The sequence below is a fragment of the Plecotus auritus genome (genome assembly GCF_963455305.1).
Source record: "Plecotus auritus genome assembly, chromosome: 3".
In the NCBI taxonomy this organism is placed as follows: Eukaryota; Metazoa; Chordata; class Mammalia; order Chiroptera; family Vespertilionidae; genus Plecotus; species Plecotus auritus.
In genome coordinates this window covers 218,808,009-218,826,518 of record NC_137772.1, presented here as the reverse complement: position 1 = coordinate 218,826,518, position 18,510 = coordinate 218,808,009, and the positions used below count along the sequence as shown (strand labels likewise).

The following is an 18,510-nucleotide window of genomic DNA, read 5'->3' as shown; positions in this document are numbered from 1 at the left end:
TTGCATGTACCAGATTCAGTAATTATTTTTATTCTAAGTATGTTATATTTCCTGATTTGATTTTTACTTATGGTCTGTTTGCAAAAGCTCAGGATTGCACTTAGTTCCCGCCTGCTCTCCATCTCCCCTTCAGATGACTGCAGCACACTCCTACTTTTTCAGTCCTGGTTTTTCAGTTCTCCCCACACTAAAAGAAGGACCCATTCATTGTTAGGCCTGCATTTCATCTGTGGGTTCCATATAAGAAGGCAGTCCTCTACTTTCAGGTAATTTGCATTTATCGCCACTATTATCTTCCTCTCATAACCTATTCCTTCCCTAATCTCTGACCTTCTAGAAGTGTAGATGCCTCAGGTCATTTTTTAGAGGCACCCGACACCACCAAACCACCTATACCTGTAGTACCAGGACCCTATTTCAACTCACTGAATCATAATATGTGGGGGAGGACCTTGATTTAAAAATAAAATGTATGTATTTTAGGCAAAAAAAAAAAAAATCTGGGAATCTCTGCACTCAAGGAACCTGGTAAAAGATGAGTTTGTGGGTGTGGGACTAAGTGTAGTGAAGTGGGTCCAAATGGATGGGGTTAGTGACCTTATTGTTCAGACTGCAGCAGGAATAGATGTGTCCCTGGACTCTTTTCTTGGAATCAGACAATACTTCCCTTCAAGTTAATATTTCAGTTGGTGGTTGGATTTTTATTACTATGATCATTATCATATGATCATCACAATCTATTTTTGAGAGCTTCCTTGAGATCCCAGCTATCAACTAAGTTACAGACAACCAAATGAAAAATGAACTGTTGGAATTCAACCTGAACATAAAAATTGAAGAGGTTTTTCCTCTCAATTTCTAATTTACCTTCAGATTGCCCAACATCTTTTGGTTCTGGGTATAATTTATATTCTTTGTGGGAGAGAAAATACGTTTATCTTTCTAACTTTATTTTGCCATTATTAAATTTAAAAATGTAGGTTAATTGAGACTCTAAAATGAATTTTTCTTTATGTCTAGTAAATGGGCATTGTTTTATTTTTGTACATGTTTATTCATCCATTTTATTTTCTGAATTTTCTTTTTTCTACATAATTTTTAAAATTTTTTTAAATTGATTCTAGATGATCTTAAATCCAGTTTAATGTTCTTTCTGTGGTAACAGTTATACCGCTCTTTTTCCCCTTTGATTAGAGATATATCTGGGCAGAAATCACTGCTTTTAGTTCAGGAGCTGAGAAAAATAAGAGGCCTTTCCTTAGGCAATGTCAACCTAAAGCCTTCTGTAACCTTTTATTCGAAGACGGGGAGAGTTTGAAATCTGAGCCTATCTAAGCAAATCGCAGGGGATAAAAATGACATCATTTGTAAAATGCTTAAAGGCAAAAATATTTCCTTTCTATTACAATCCTAGAAAATTAATTTACTTTTATCTACAGCCTTTCGAAAATGATTAGTGACATTGGCAGGAGTAGTAAACTGATGAGAAGGTGCTCTACCTAAATAACAAAGGGATTCTTTTTATGTTGGTGAGAATAAAATTAATATTGATATATTTCTGATCATAAGTGTAATATGGGAATTGGGAAACTTTTCTCTTAGGATTTGCAGCCTGTTCATTGGAAGCAGCACAAGAGCTAACTAGATATATCAGTTGGATACAGGATTATCAAACTAAAAATATTAGAATGAAGTTGAAAAACAAATGGGAAGATATAAACAAATGAAAATAACATTCTCCAAGATTACATAGACCTTAATATGGAAAAATAAAGACAGTTTCATTTTGGGCCATTCTATGTTCTCCTATAGCACTTTATGCTTAGCTTTATTTGTATCTCAAATAATATTGATGTTTATGTGCCTTTCTCACCTGTTAAACTTGGTCCTCTGAAAGCAAAGTCTTCTTTTTGCCCTCGTGTCTTCCCTTTCCTCCCACAACTAGCATGTAGTAGATGCTTAAATGTCGGTAAGTAATTGATATAAGTAATACTCAGAATAATTAAGTAGGAACAGAGGCTATGCTTAAGGAACAATAACAAAGCAGACTCATTTACCCCAAGCAGTATATATAGAGCAAAATATCCTAAAGGATAGGGAGAGGTTTCAAGTCCTAGTTCACTGGAAAAAATGATTAACTCAATTAGCAGAAGTAAGAAGGTAATAAATTGACTTAGATGTACAGAGTTTGTAATGTTAGTGGGACACTGGGGGTGGACGGATCCAGTCTGAGTTGGAAATGTGCACCTGCAAGAATTGGAAGCAAGGAAAGAAATCTAATTAGGATGACTGGTGCTATATTAATGAGTTTCACTTGCTCTCATTTAATCCTCACAACAACTCTCTAAAGTAAATCCATTTTGCAGATGAAGAAACAGGCTGGGAAGGCTAAGTAAATAGTTTACCCATATCTGCTAAGAGGCATAGTTAGGACTTAAACTCGGGCCTTTCAGGTTCATGCTCTTTCTTCTTTTTACTTTAGCTCCCGTAAAAGCTTGGGAGAAAGGACATGGTTAGACCTAAAAGCTACTTGAAAGCCACCTATAATAATTGAAGTTCTGAGATTGCTGTGGGTGAGGGAATAGACTTGATAAAGGGGCTGAGACTTGGTCCTGGGGTTATACATTTTTCCTGTTAGATGGTAACTAGTGTACGGTGATAGTATATTTGAATTTAGAATTAAAACATTTGACATATTTCACATTGTACACAAAAGACCATATATGATAATGTGTCACTGTTAGTTACTACATGTGATTTATAGGAAAAAGACATTTTGTGGCTGCCTTTGTGTTATAACAGCAGAGTCGAGGTGTTGCGTCAAATGCTATGGCCTGCGAAGCCTAAAATGTTACTACCTGGCCCTTCACAGAAAAAGTGCTGACCCCTGCTTTCTACCGTACTTCCTTTCTAGGACTGGCTACAGGGAGAAAGGATGATTTGAGTTGATTGTTTATGGCCAGCTAAGTTTTTCATTATACATGAATATTCTCCATAGCGGATGCAGCTTGGGGAAGGACATTGATCCCTACAGTAACTGTCTGGCTGTGTTTGGGAAAGCACCCTATGTGGGGAATATTGAATAGTCTCCATTCCTTGCAACGCAGAATTAGACTTAGGAATTGTGTATGATATGACTGGGGGAAAATTGGTTAAAGACCCCACTCACTGGAGATGCCACCTGGAGTAGTGACTGGGAACACTGGCTTTGAGTCTGCTCATGTCAGTTACCAGCTGAGTGGTTTTTGATAAGATACTTAACCTTTCAAAATGTTGGTTTCCTTCTCTGTAAAAGGAGAATAATGGGAATACCTACTTTATAAGGGTCTGAGAATTGAATGAATACACACACTCACTGCTTAGTGTATTGCTAGATACATAATAAGCATTCATTACATGTAAGCAGCTAATATTACCAGGTGAGGGAGTGTCTAGAGCAGGGGTCCTCAAACTTTTTAAACAGGGGGCCAGTTCACTGTCCCTCAGACCGTTGGCGGGCCGGACTATAGTTTTAAAAAAAACAACTATGAACAAATTCCTGTGCGCACTGTGGGCCCGGGATGTGTCAGCTGCTAAGCAGGACAGGCAGCAGCACCCGGCGGGCCGGATAAATGTCCTCGGTGGGCCGCAGTTTGAGGACGCCTGGTCTAGAGGAGTTTGAATGTATTTAGTAGGGAATAGTGAACCTTTGTGTCACCAATTCAGTACTCATACCTACTGCTCTGAATCGTATTGAAGTTTTGCATATTTGTAATAACCTCCCTAATGTGACCGTTCACTCCTGAGAGGCGCATTTCTAACTTTTGTTGTGATGTCTCAGTGTCTATGACAGTTGTGGACCCACAGTAGGTATTTAGTTAATAATTCATTTTCTCAGGTGAGAGATACCTGAGCTGCTTTAGCCTGTGGTATTAATAACAACATTTTCACACAAATACAGAGGTAAATTCTTGCCTAGAAATAATCATGTGAACGGTTATCTCCTAGTTTGCTGGTGGCTATAGTACTTCTCTTCTGTACTTATAACTCCAGAAATTTAATAGAAATCAGAAACCATTTAACATTTTTAATAATACATACATACTTGGGAAATTTTTCAAACATTGCAGAGTGTATGAGATAAAATATGAAATCACTCCTCTCCCAATTTCATTCCCTTAGTATTAAGGTATGATTGTTTTTGTTTAACAAAAATAGAAAACATTCCTATAAGTAACAAAATAATCTATCCAGAATTGCTTCTTGATCTTCCTTTTCTGCCTTTCATCTCCTTGAAATACACAGTACTGAGGCTACAAGTGGATCCTACAGAATGTTTTTACCTTTCTTCCCTCATCTCCCACTGCTAATTGATGTTTATATAGTTGGCTGAGCCAGCTTCATGGAGACTAGCCCTGGGGGAGTGTGAAGACTGTGTACTAGTGTCTAGAGTATCGTTCCCAACAGGGCTGGGGTGGGGAGCGGAGCCCAGGCAGAGCATTCCCAATCCCCTTTGCCATGTTAATCATAACTGGAAAGAGTGTCTTTTACCAGTCATTTAGTGGCCCTCCCTGTGCCCTATAAGATCATATTTATCCTGAAGTTGGAGTGTGGATCTGTGGAGACTTTGGTACTCTTAATCTCTTTCATTCACCAGTCTACCTGAATTTCAAGGTTCGCTTTCATATCTGTCTTCAGGCCAGTAAATCCTGCAAGGACTTCTGAAGCATACTGCTTCATGTAGGTGGGTGGGTGGGTGGGTAGGTGGGTAGGTAGATCGATAGAGATAATAACATTGAGTTGATAGAAGGAGAGGAAGAGAGTTGTTTTACTTTCCTTTTAGGATGCCCAGAACAGCTATGGAGAAATCATCTACAATAGCCCAACATTAAGATAATGAAAATAATTTATACAGTGATGAGTGACAAAGGTAGAGTTTTCCCCTGAAAAATTATAGGTAAAAATTTAAAGTTTTCATAGCATAATTTCTAAGAACTAAACAAAGAGGAGATTTTTATGTAAAGCAAACTTTCGTACCATGTAGAAATTATTCTTGGACACTGGAGACTGCTGAATTTTGATGCTGTGTAACTAAAATGAAAGACGGTTATGAATCTTTATCTCTAGGGAATGTCACTCTCATTTTCTTAAGAATAGCACAATAATTCAGTGCTTCAGCATATTGGCTTCCTCTTATTGATTCCATTTTTCTTTTCATTCTCTTTTATATTAAAAATACTTTATAGGCTTTGTTACAAAAGCAATATATGCGTATTATTAGGAGTACAAGAGAACTTGGGGATTTGGGATAGATATGTTTGCTGTTTTGATTGTGGTGATGACTTCATGTGTGTACATATGAAATGTGTACATATATGTCAAATGGGCCATATTTTACACTATAAATAGATGCAGTTTATTGTATGCCAATTACTCCTCAATAAAACTTTTTAATTTTCTGATTTAATGCCTAAAAACTGGACTTATTTTGTTGTTAATATGTATTTTCATTTGTTAGAGATTGAGCATGTTTATTGGATCAACCATTTGTATTTCATCTTCTGTGAATAATTCAGTTTGCCTCTTTTTCTGTTGTATTTCTTTTCAATCTGTGTGACTTACTCTTGCATTAGTAATGAAAAAGCCCATTGTGTCTTTCTTACCTGTTGAAAATATTTCCCCCTGGTTGGCTTACTTTTGATTTTGAGGCCCATTTCTCCCCCTTTCTTTTTCCCTCCTTATGACTCCCCCTCTCTTTTTTCCTTTCTGGTTTTTAGGTTTCCTGCCTCACTTAAGAATTCTCCAGACTCCAGTTATACTCCCAAATTATTTTTTTTATAGTTGTAGTTGTTATATTAGATTTTATTCCTCCTGGAATAAAATTTTTTGGTGTGGGCTATACGCTAAGGGGTTAATTTTATTTTCTTTCTGGAAAGTACCCAACTTTTACAAATACCGTAGGATAAATACCTCCCTCTTCCCCCAACACACACACACACACACACACACACACACACACACACTCTGAATTGAAATGCAGCCTTTATCTTCTATTAAGTTTCCAGATAAGCTCCACTCTTTTTTAGGATTATCATTGTTCCATTAATCCCTTTGTTTAATCACAGTAGTTTCACAACAAGTGTTAATACATGATAGAGCATGCCCCTCTTCATAGTTTGTCATTTTCCAGAGTTACCTAGTGGTTTTTCATATACAAATTGGAAAGGTATTTAGTTCTAGTTCCTTCCCCAGACACATTTGCTTCTGATTGGAAATGACATTTTATTTTTGGAAGGATTAACATTATTATATTAATTATTCCTCTTCATTTATAATAGCCTTTGTACATTTTGTCTGTTTTATGCAGAATAACTGATTATAGTATTGATGGTTGATTCTTCCTTTAAAAATAGTGTGAGACCTTTCTGTAACTTTGGATGCATTTTATTTGCGATAGTGTGTGTTTTATATTTTTAAATTTAATAAACCTTTATTCAGATTATTACACTTGTTCCTCTTTTTTCCCCCATAGTTCCCCTCCACCCGGTTCCCACCCCACCCTTTGCCCTTACCCCCCCCCCCACTGTCCTCATCAATAGGTGTATGATTTTTGTCTAGTCTCTTCCCACACCCCCCACACCCCTTTCCCCCCGAGAATTGTCAGTCCACTCCCTTTCTATGCCCCTGATTCTATTATATTCACCAGTTTATTCTGTTCATCAGATTTTTTTATTCACTTGATTTTTAGATTCACTTGTTGATAGATATGTATTTGTTGTTCATAATTTTTATCTTTACCGTTTTTTTCTTCTTCCTCTTCTTAAAGAATACCTTTCAGCATTTCATATAATACTGGTTTGGTGGTGATGAACTACTTTAGCTTTTTCTTACCTGTGAAGCTCTTTATCTGCCCTTCAATTCTGAATGATAGCTTTGCTGGGTAGAGTAATCTTGGTTGTAGGTTCTTGCTGTTCATCACTTTGAATATTTCTTGCCACTCCTGTCTGGCCTGCATAGTTTCTGTTGAGAAATCAGCTGACAGTCGTATGGGTGCTCCCCTGTAGGTCACTAACTGTTTTTCTCTTGCTGCTTTTAATATTCTCTCTTTGTCTTTTGCCCTTGGCATTTTAATTATGATGTGTCTTGGTGTGGTCCTCTTTGGATTCCTCTTGTATGGGGTTCTGTGTACTTCCTGGACTTGTAAGTCTATTTCTTTCACCAGGTGGGGGAAGTTTTCTGTCATTATTTCTTCCAATAGGTTTTCAGTATCTTGCTCTCTCTCTTCTTCTGGCACCCCCATAATTCGGATGTTGGTACACTTGAAGTTGTCCCAGAGGCTCCTTACACTATCTTCATATTTTTGGATTCTTTTTTCTTTTTGCTTTTCCGGTTGAGTGTTTTTTGCTTCTTTGTATTTCAAATCTTTGACTTAATTCTTGCGATCCTCTAGTCTGCTGTTAGATCTCTGTATAATATTTTTAATTTCAGTCAGTGTATGCTTGATTTCTAGTTGGTCCTTTTTCATATCCTTGAGGGTCTCGCTAAATTTATCAGCATTTTCTAGGATATTCTTAAAAAGTCTTATAACCGTGGTTTTGAACTCTATATCCAGTCATTAGCTTTCCTCCATTTCTTTCACTTGTGATTTCTTTCTTTGTCACCACATTTTGGCTGCTTCCCTGAGTTGATAGAGTGGCTTTGTGTGCTAGGTGTCCTATAGGGCCCAGTGGTTCAGCCTCCCTGAGGTGGACACTCTTGGTGCACCCCTTTGTGGGCTGTGTGCACAGTCTTGTTGTAGTTAAGCCTTGATTGTTATTGGTATCACTGGGAGGAATTGACCTCCAGGCCAATTGGCTGTGAGGATCAGCTATGTCTATGCTGGGATAACTTCTGTGCTGGAGACACCCTTATGAGACAAGACTTGCAAAAGCCTCTGTGCTCAGCTTGGTTGGGGCGGAGCAGACAGCATTGGTTTCCCATCAGCCCTGCCCTAATAGACCCCTGTGTCTCAGTGTCCCGTGGTAATTGCTGCAAGCACCTCTGAGAGAAAGCCACCCTCTAGTTCTGCCCGCTGCCAAACAGTCCAGTTTCTCCCCGAATGAGTCTGGGTCCCCAGAGTCTCGCCTGGAACTGGAGTTCAGCGCAGTCGGGAGCTTTTGTCTCTCTCCCACTTGAGAAAGCCAGCCACACACTCAGTTGCCAGTCCTCTCTGCACGTGTGCGTCTCAGTACCTCTGCTTCCTGCAGCTTCTCTGAGTCTCAGTGTGTTTTTCTCTTTCCTTCTAGTTGTAGAATTTCCACTCAGCCAGCCTTCCTGTGGTTCTGGATGGTGTCCGTTTTGTCTTTTAGTTGTAGTTTTGAAATTGTTGTGTGAGGCAGCAGTTTAGGTGTTTACCTATGCCGCCATCTTGGTTTCTCCTCCGATAGTGTGAGTTTTAATAGCCATCAAGTTAATGTTAAAAGCCTGACATGAGGTTTAGAAAATGCTGCTGAAGGACCTGTTTCCTGCACTTCTCAGTGGGTAAAGAATCCCTTCTTGAATTGAGGGGGAAGAAGGAAATTGGGAGGAGAGAGAAAGGAATCATTACTTCCTTGTTTGAAGGAAGTGATGCTCATGATTAGGAGGAAACCAAGTAACATAAACCCTGATTTTCTTTGATCCCTAATGATTTGATGTCTAAAATGTGAGGTGGGGAGGGGAGTGTTGATCAAAATGCTAACATTTTGAAGCCATCTCTGCCAACAATTTCCAGAAGGACAGTGGTTCAAGACTGCAGATTAGCATATCTTCAGTAAAATTACGGCTTTGCTTTTTATGGAATAAAATGGGAGGTCAGGAAGTGAATTGTTGAGGAGGGAGGGTTTTGCCAAATCTATTACCCAAGATTCAAATTCGGATTGTGGAACTAAAATGGCTTATAATAATTTCTATAGTTACTGCACGTTCTTTATGATATATCAAATATCACACTAGATCCCAAGCAAGCATGTGGGAATGGATATTGTGTGGAGGAGTCCTGCTATGTTGTTAACCTGATAGCGCTGGCAGTAATTATGGAAAACTCGATTTCAAGTGTTTTGTCTGGGAAACTTTTTGAATATTTCTAAGTTAAGGAAAGGTATTATTAACCTAGTAGCCAAAACTTAAATAAATCTTTACCTTGAAATCCAAAGGTTAATTTTTTTTTATAATATACTTTCTCCTGAACGCTATGCTCTTAAAATCGGAAAGTCTCTATTGTGTGGTTTTGAGCATTTAATTTATAATGTCATTCTACCTATTGTTATGAATTATAATTTAATGAATTTGATTTGTTTCCACCTAAGAATCACTAAAGGAATAGAATGCCCTAAAGAAAATACTAATGGCACAAACTAATTTCAACTCTTATAATTTATTTTGTGTGAGAAATTTCCTGGCATTTTTTAAAACTTGAAGGAAAATTTTTGACTCTGGTAACTAGTTAACTTGAGTATGGTCATGGACCTGTCTAGTAACCACAAATTGACTGAAGTTGGGTATGTGTTTGTGTGAGCATACATCTGTGTGTGTGTGTGTGTGTGTGTGTGTTTGAATATTTTCCCCAATCGTAAGGCAGTAAGTGTTATATTTTACCTGAGCAGTGAAGGAGTATTCAGATAACTTTGTATACTCACCTTAAAAATAATTACAGAATGAGAATTTAATGTCACTTTTTCTCCTCATTTTCTTTCTCACTGTTTCTTATAGGGTAACCAGGAGCCAACAACAACTCCTGATGCAATGGTTCAGCCTTTTACTACCATCCCATTTCCACCTCCTCCGCAGAATGGAATCCCCACAGAGTATGGAGTGCCACACACTCAGGACTACGCCGGCCAGACCAGTGAACATAACCTGACACTCTACGGAAGTACACAAGCCCACGGAGAGCAGAGTAGCAACTCACCCAGCACACAAAATGGATCTCTTACGGTATGTGAATTGTGAGGTGGAAAGTGGAAGGGTACGTGTCATCTTTGAGATCTTCACCTTAATTGTCATACCAGAAACCCTTTTGAATTAATTTAGCATTTACATTACACTACATAGCATTTATGTCGCTTTAATTCTACTCCAAGCATCGTAATGAGAAGATAAGGGTTTAGCATTCAAACTCACAGCCCCAGCCCAGGAGCTTACAGTCTAGAGATGGATCATTTTAACAAGGTAAGTGCAGTGGTGAGACTAAGCTTAGGGGGTGCTGCTCTTTTCCATTTCACCAGCGGCTTTCATTCTGCAGAAATCTCATGGTCCCTTCTCTGTTCTCAAACACAGTCGCTCAGCAGCGTTCTGCACATTGCCTCCTCCCTCCTCCTTGACATGCTTAGTCTGTTGGCTTCTGTGACCCCACTGTTTTCCTCCTAAGCCGGGAGAGTTCTTTCTCAGTCTCTCTTGCTGGTTCTTCTTTCTCTGTTCAGCTTTTAAATGTTGTAGTCCTTTAGGCCTGGGTCCTAGGACGTCTTTTCCTCCTATTTTACATCCTCTCTATACTAGTATATAATTGTGCTACTGAATTTATCTAGTTTCTCAAGCAAAACCTGTGAGTCACTCTTTTTTTTTTTTCTTCATCCCCTACATCTCATCCACCAGCAGGTATTGGCAACCGTAACTTGAAAATATTTTCTTCAAGCTCTTCTCGTTTTTTTAAGAATACAGCTAGCTGGATAGTGTTTATGACTAAGAGCTCAGCTCTTCTGCCAGATTTCTTGGGTTTGGGTCCTAATGTGGCCCCTACTTAGCAGTATGACCTTGGGCCGGTTATTTATCACTTTCTGCCTTGGCTTGCTCATCGGTAAAGTGAAGACAGTAGTACCTGCCTCAAGTGGCTGTTGGGAGATTTAAAAGAACTTAAGTTGTGTAAGGTAGTTATCATCATTGTCACTACTCTAATTCAGACCTCATCACTTTATTTCCTGTATTGCTGTTGCCATTCTCCACATAGCAGCCAAGGTAGGTGTTGTTGTTTTTTTAAATGCAAATAATGATATTTTCCTGCTTAACTCTAGTCCAACATACTCAGACTAAAATCCAAACTCTCTACTTGCTTTACTAATCCCTGGCCTCATCTCTTTGACTTCACTTCTTACTGCAAACTTACTAAAGTAAAGGAAATGTCTTAAATTAACAATAGGTTTGTATCACATATATATTATCCTACAGGAAATCATATTGTCTGTGGGATTATGTAGTATATTTCTGACACTAAAAACGTTCTACACTCTACATAGAAATTTCTACCTGTAGTTTTTAAATTCTTTTGCCTTTCCTCTATCAGATTATCAGGAGAAGAGCTTTATTCAGCTATTAAGCCATATGATAAGATTTGTATGTATTTGTTTTAAGAACTTTGCCTGGACTTAAGCTACTCTGTGGTGTGCAGCCACTAATATTTCTGCGTAGTAATTTTCACTCTCTTTTACTTTTAAGCCTGACTAGAAGTCGCCCCTGTGTCTCCATGGCTTAGTGGTCAGCCAGCCATCTGGGCAGAGGTGTGCTGAAGCATCTCCAGCTTGTAAAACTTTCACCATCTATTTGTGGGTGGGAAGCACATTTGGAGTTCAGCCAGTTCTCAAGTTTTCCTTGGATTTTTCTTTCTCTTGGGGCCTCTCATATCTCCCCTTCATCTGTATGGATTCATAGTCAGTGAGGAGAGTGTATCCAGCTCTTCTGTGATTGTATCATTTCCAGGGTCTCCCCTTTGGATTTCTGGCTGGCCCACCACTCACTCACCCTGATTAGACCACAACCTCAAGCTAGAAAAACTGTATTTTCCATTAGGTTTCTACTAAGTTTGCCACTTTCCGCTGACAGAGCTGTGGGTTTTCTGCCGTCTCCTCCAAATGCCCCTGGTTGAGTCCACTGGTTTCCATGGCCCCAGCCCTGGGCTGATAAAACCAAGTTCTCCCCAGCACTGCTGAGGGTTTGGGGTGGGTTAGTGGGTAGAATAGCCCCAGGCAATAAGTTTGTAGACTCCTGCTGGTCTTACTCTAAGCTCAAGCAATTTTACAAGAAATTTCTTTGTTTGTTAATTGCCTTTGATTGATTTCCAGAACCCTGAAATGACTGTTGGACAACTTTGTCCAGTGTTCTTATTGTTTTCTTGGTTTGAGGAGAGGATTCCCTGACCTGTTCATGCCATCATAGCCAGAAGCCCCTTCCCATTTCAGGGTAGTTTACAATACTCACTGCATCTCCTCACCACTGCCTGTTTCTCTTCCTCTTTTTTCCCTATTGCCACCATTTCCCATTTTTTCAGGCTCCTAGATTGTATGTTTTTGAATGGTAGTATTAAAGACGAGCTCTGTTTCTAAATATACATCTATACAGTTAAGACAACTATTTGCTGTACAGTTTGGCATTATATTGACCAATTTGTGTTCCTGAAGAAATATTGAAATAATAATAGAAATCCATGTGACACCCTAATGTTTAGATTGTGAATTTATTGGTGCTAAGTAGAAAATGGAAAGTCCCTTTCGAGCTGTGCCTACAAACAGAGATAGTACCGATTTTATAATTTAGGAAGTTGCTAACAATGGTAAATTATTAGGGATCTCTGTTGAAGGTATTATATTTTTAAGTGTCATTTTAAACGTGAGTGAATTTGCTGCTCTTAAGCCACTTGCCTTTGGAAGTTGTATGTGTGGGTGTTCTTGCGGGATGTGTGTATATAGAGAGAGTGAGTATTTGAGCAGTGTATCAAAATCTGGATTTGATAACATTACATATTATTCTGTTAAACTTTTATTACTTAATTAAATGTTTCTTAAATGGGTGGCTCTGGTGATTCCTGTGGCCAATTAAATTCAAAAGGTAGATAGGAAGCATTGTTATTTATAAATAAATGATATCTGAACTTTGCATAACACTTTTTAGTTTAAAAATTGCTTCCACAAACAGTATTTTATTGTGGTTCATAAAATAGCCCTTTGTGGTATGTTAAGGTATTCAAAGTCCATACTTTCCCCTCCAGCACTCTGCCTCCCGCTGCACAGCAGAAGGCAGTGTGGCTCTGCACTGGTCCTCTAAGCCAGCTGTCACCAACCTTTCGGACCTTATGGACCATCAGTGGTCTGCGGACCACCGGTTGGCGACCACTGCTCTAAGCAGGCTCTTGGTCTCATTTCCCACTCAGCCAAGTCAGCTCTGCTGGAATCCTTGCCTGGAGTGCTGAGAGAAGCCCGATTTTTGTATTCTTGATTTAAGCTCAAGTAGAGTCTTAAGCTGACCACTGTGTGTGGTACTTACAAGGTGTGATTATTCTGTACTTTTGTCTCCCTAACTAACTAAACTGTAAGAAAAAGTTATTTTTGTTCATCTTTGTATTCCCTGACTTTTCACATACTTGGTCCTTAATAGTTACTCACTAAATATTTCTTGGGGGAAAAAAATGAAAGAAAATACAGGTGTGCCAGGAGAGATCTGAGGAGAAAGAAGGGGGGTGGGAGGGCTTCTTAGTGGAATGGTGTTGATCTGGGCCTTGTATTGAGAGTGATGAATTCGAACATGTGTAGGTGGTGGTGGGAAGAATAGGAAAGTCATTTCTCAAAGCAAAGGTGGAGAAATGGGAAAAATCAAAATATCTTTGAATGAAAGCATGGGTTTCCATTCGGCTAAAGTTTTGGGTGTTGAGGCATACTAATGGGAAGTAAGCTGGGAGAGGGTCATTGCAGTACCTATTGGAAAGAGTATTTGAATACCTAATTGAGAAATAACTTTATTGAAGGTTTTTGTGCAAGTCCATGGAAGTGAGAATTGTACTTCATTAATCTGCTGTGTATAAAAGATGAGTAGAGAAGCCAGGAGACTCTTAGGAAAGTGTCTTAGGCTTGGAGTTGATAATGAGGTTCTGGACTAGGGGGTTGTAGTGCTTATGTAGAGGAGGGAATTAAAGAGAAATTATGAAGATAGTATATACAGGACTTGACAGCTGATGGGATGAGTAAAATAAGATCATTGTCAAAGATTGTGTGTTCCTTATGCAATAACTGTGTCCTGAATAAATCATTTACCTCCCAAGTTCCAGTTTCCTAGTGGAAACTATCAAATGAATATATCTGACAGGATTAGAGTGAGAATAAATTATAAATGTTTGGAAATTACTTATTTAAATAGTTCTTTAAGATAATTGCTTTTTAAATCAGTTGTTCCGATTCATGTCGCTTACATGTGCTTTTTTTTTATTATTGTGAGCTACAGCCGTATTTTAATACTGGTCTTGTTTATGTTGGATAGTCCCATCTTATTGATGGGGAGAACAAAAGAAAGGACTTCTCATACAAAAAGGAGAAATAAGCAATGAAATCTGGAATTTTATCTCTAAGATGTTTTTAGAAATTGATTTTAACATTGTGCTCTTAAGATGAGAGCTTGTTTTGACAGTCAGTTGGTCTCATACTGTGCATTAGTGAGGGAGAGCAGTTAGGGGTCTCCCACCTGGGTCTGCAGAGGCTTGATTATCCCTGAGCCTGCAGCAGAGAAGAAAGGACAGCAGTTCCTGTATGTTTAGATGTCTTTCCAAATGCCAGCAGGCATGAAAAACCAAAGTATTTGAAGTAAACAAGCTTTGGTGAATAATCTTCAGATCTGAGGTTCATATTTATATACATATTCTGCCTACTTATTAGATTACACATTTCTTGAGGGCAGGAACCATTGTCCCCTTCTTATTACTCCTCTTGGTATATAATTGATATTTATTCTTGGGCTTTCTAGCTTACCGCTAAATAAAGGTGACTCTGACCCCATATTGTCCACCATCCTCGGTCTCTTCGCTACATCCTTTCTTTGGAGATGCATTCTGATTTTCTTGCACTCCTCTACTGTCCGAAGATCAGTCTGACAAGCTTCCCTTGGAATTACCCACTGACTCCTTCGTGGATTGGTTACCCACTAAAACATAGCCCAAAATGGGCCCATTTGCCCAAATAAGGACTTCTGGAACATGGTGGAAAAAGTGGGGCCCAAATCTTTCTATCATGTGATGTATTGTTGGGCTATATTACCATCAGCCTGCAACAGAGGGATTATTATCAGCACGTTCTCCTTCAGACTAGAGTTAGAGGCCTGGGACGACAAGGGAATTCATTCAACCACCAACTGCTTTTCCAAGAGACACCCTCATTTTTCCCCAGAGTAATAAAAGATAGAGGATGTGGAGCCTATACAAACTGTCTACACTCATTATCAGTTTGCCCTTAAAAATAATTACTTTACTCTCCAGCCCTGGAGTTTGATGCCTATAAGCAGCTTGGCAATTTCAAAGCTGGATCCATGAGGAAACTGTAGCCTGATCTAAAAATATAAGAGTTGCTACAGAAAAGCACACTCAGAGCCAGGCATGGATATTTTTGAATAGAGAAACTTGCCCTTTGGGTCATGTGAGACTCAAAACATCCTTTTGATATATTGTTAATATTGTTAACTTCATGATTATTGCTTCCTCTCAAGGGTGTGAAGCACAAACACACACATATATCCTTTAGATGTGCTTAAGGTATAAAATACATCACAGTCTTATTTTATACAAATGTGAATTGTTCAGAACTGAAATGTGATATAGAAAAATTAATGAAATTTCACTTTTGGGCAACTTTTAAACTGTTAAAGAATAAAATTTGACTAAGACTATTATACAGATCTTATTGGCTTTATTCAGTGATTCATGAATTGATTAGCATCCAATCTAGCAGATAGAAAGGAGCTCTGAAGAGCTGTACAAAGCAAGAGATTTTATAGGCCGAAGGGAGCAGGAACAAGGAAGTCATACTGGGCATTTGCTAATTGGTTAAAGCAGGGTTGCTTTCTTTATATGGAGGAAAGGGTAATCTTGGAGCTGGAGCAGGCAAGTGCTGGTTGGTTGACGTAGGCCTGCCTTTTCTGGGAAAGCCAAGCATAGAAATTTTAGTTAGGTTTTGGTTTGTTGACATGTGCCTGGGCATAAGCAACTCCATTTGGGGCCCAGTCTGGTTCCTTTTAACAGAACCAATGTGAATCTTCCTAAATGAAAACTTTGTTAATAATTGCCTAATTTCACAGCTATATGCATTGTATGGCAATTTACATGGCAGTTCTACTCTTAGCAGTTATAGAAATAGCTTCTATCCTTTGGTAAGTTTAGTCTTGAATTTTGCAGTTTTCAGAACCACATCCCTTGTACTATATGTGACTGACTTTGTAACACTGAAAATATCTAATTCATCCTGTGAGGAAGATTCACTTAAACCTTGACTGAAGAACAACCCCCATCCAAAAGCTAATTGTCTACAGTCTTTTTTCCACAGTTCTAAACTCCAAAAGTCCTGAAAAAAAATGATTTCCATACGTTTACAGCAAACCTCACAACCTATATATAATCTTTATCTATTTATGTGAATATGCATATATTTTGCTAAAGAATTATCACTGCCCCAAGTCTCACTAAGGGTTTTACATTATAGATTATACACCATTATTGCCTGCCAATATCCTAAAAATTCTGAATTCTGATATACATTTGGCCCTAAAGTTTTCAAATATAGTCAAACAGCAGAGAGATGGAAAGTACAAGAAAGAGGTAAGAAAATGAGAGGACCAGTCTAGAATATCCAGCATCTAATAATACAAGTCTCAGAAAGAGAGAAAGATAAAGTATATAGGATGGGAATCATCAGCAAAGTAATTCAAGAAAACTTCCCTGGACTGAAAGGCAATAATTTCCAACTTATGAGACCATGGGATTCCCAGCAAAATAGATCAAAATGAAATAAACCTATATTAAGGCATATCTGTGTGGAATTTTAGAACACTGGCTATACCAGAGAGAATGGGAGGAAGTCACATACTAGAAGATGGGAATCATGATGCCTTCAGATTTCTCAGCAGCAACACTGGGAGCTAAACAACAAGTGCAAGTTGCCTTCAGAATCCTAAAGGAATTTTTTTTAACCTAGATTTCTGTACCCAGTCAAACACTCATTAAAATGTGTTGTTTTAATAGATGTTTTAGACATGAATCAGATTCTCAAGAGATTTACTGTGTAAATTGAATTTCCCCTCCTTCCCATTAGCCTTACAGAGGTGAAAATAAGAAATTACTACATCCCAGGAAACAGAAGAAAATTAAATATTGAAGGAAATGGATACTTCATAAATCAAAATATTATTCCTAAATTAAGAGATTACTTTGTATCTCATAAAAAGTTTTATGATAAAGACTTGGAAGGTTATACTTCAGCTTATATTGCCAGAGTTCTTTTTCAGCCCAGAACAGAACATTGATTCACAATGTATAAATAGTTAAAATATTTTTATGTTTCATAGAGGAATCAGAAAAATTCATCCATTTCCCAGTTATACGAATTTTAAAAGTTTGAGTTTAGCAAAACAAAACATTTTTAGTCCTCATTTCTAGAATGAGGTTTTGAGACTTAAAATCTGATGTGCTGTTCAGTGTAAAAGCCCTGGGCGCTCTGCAGTGTTGACAGATAGCTGGACCTCACTGGGCGGCTGTGTTGTTTGAAGCGTGGATGTACAGACTTGAGTCATCAGATCCCATCTAGTGTTGCCACTGCCAGTCCTACTGTAAACTCTCAGTCACAGACTCCAGCCTCTTCTGTTTCATCCCCTGCCCAGTGAATAAATTAGGTCAGGAAATGACCACAGAAGGAAAAGACAGAACCTTCGGAGATTGTTTATATAGTCAGTAAAGTTGCTCAGTGGCTAACAATAGAAAATAAAGCAAACCAATTCTGTATTGACTGAGATTTTCCTCAGAACAGTTTAACTGTTCACTTTTAACAAAGATATAGCTAAAAACTTTTTCCTTTTCTCTGAGTGTTGTCTGTCTCAATAATCTATATATATATGTGTGTATATATATATATATATATAAAGAGATAATATGCAAATTAGACGGGACGCCGTAACAGTCACAACCGGCTCAGGAGAAGGCTGTGCGCGCAGATGGGCGGGAGGGGACTGTGTGCGCAGTGAGGCAAGCCATGGATGGAGCAGGCCTGGAGCAGACACACACAGGGGGTTGCCCAAGCCGCCGTGGCGTGCCAGCAGTCCTGCCTCTGCGCGTGAGCTGCAGAGGAAACACCTTTTCTGACCGCTCATTGGCTAAGCTCCCCATATGCCACTAGCAGTGTTCTTGGTAACTTGGGTAATAAAAATCCAAGAAGGTGATCTAGGATTTTTCCACCTCACTCCTGGAGGAAAAAACGACGGTCTGCTGTTGGAAGGGCTAAGAAATGTCATATCCTGCCCTAGCCAGTTTTGCGCAGTGGATAGAGCCTCGGCCTGCGGACCGCAGGGTCCGAGTTCGATTTTGATCAAGGGCATGTACCTAGGTTGCAGGCTTCTCCCTGGCCAGGGCCCAGGTCAGGAGACAACCAATCAAAGTGTCCCTCTCACATTGATGTTTCTCTGTCTTTCCTTCTCTCTTCCACACTCTCTAAAAATCAATGGAAAAATATCCTCAGGTGAGGATAAGAAAGAAAGAAATGTCATATCCTATAAAAGAGACAT

The 18,510-nt window shown here is 38.8% G+C and overlaps 1 protein-coding gene across 50 annotated transcripts in view; it reads left to right on the top strand.

Moving 5' to 3' along the window:
- RBFOX2 (RNA binding fox-1 homolog 2) overlaps positions 1-18,510 on the top strand; it is a 258,497-nt gene that overhangs the window by 194,298 nt on the left and 45,689 nt on the right. For all 50 annotated transcript variants that reach the window (XM_080661634.1, XM_080661628.1, XM_080661624.1 and 47 more), the window contains one exon: positions 9,709-9,933. In XM_080661634.1, the coding sequence (XP_080517760.1) occupies positions 9,709-9,933 (225 nt within the window). The remainder of the gene's footprint in view (positions 1-9,708; positions 9,934-18,510) is intronic.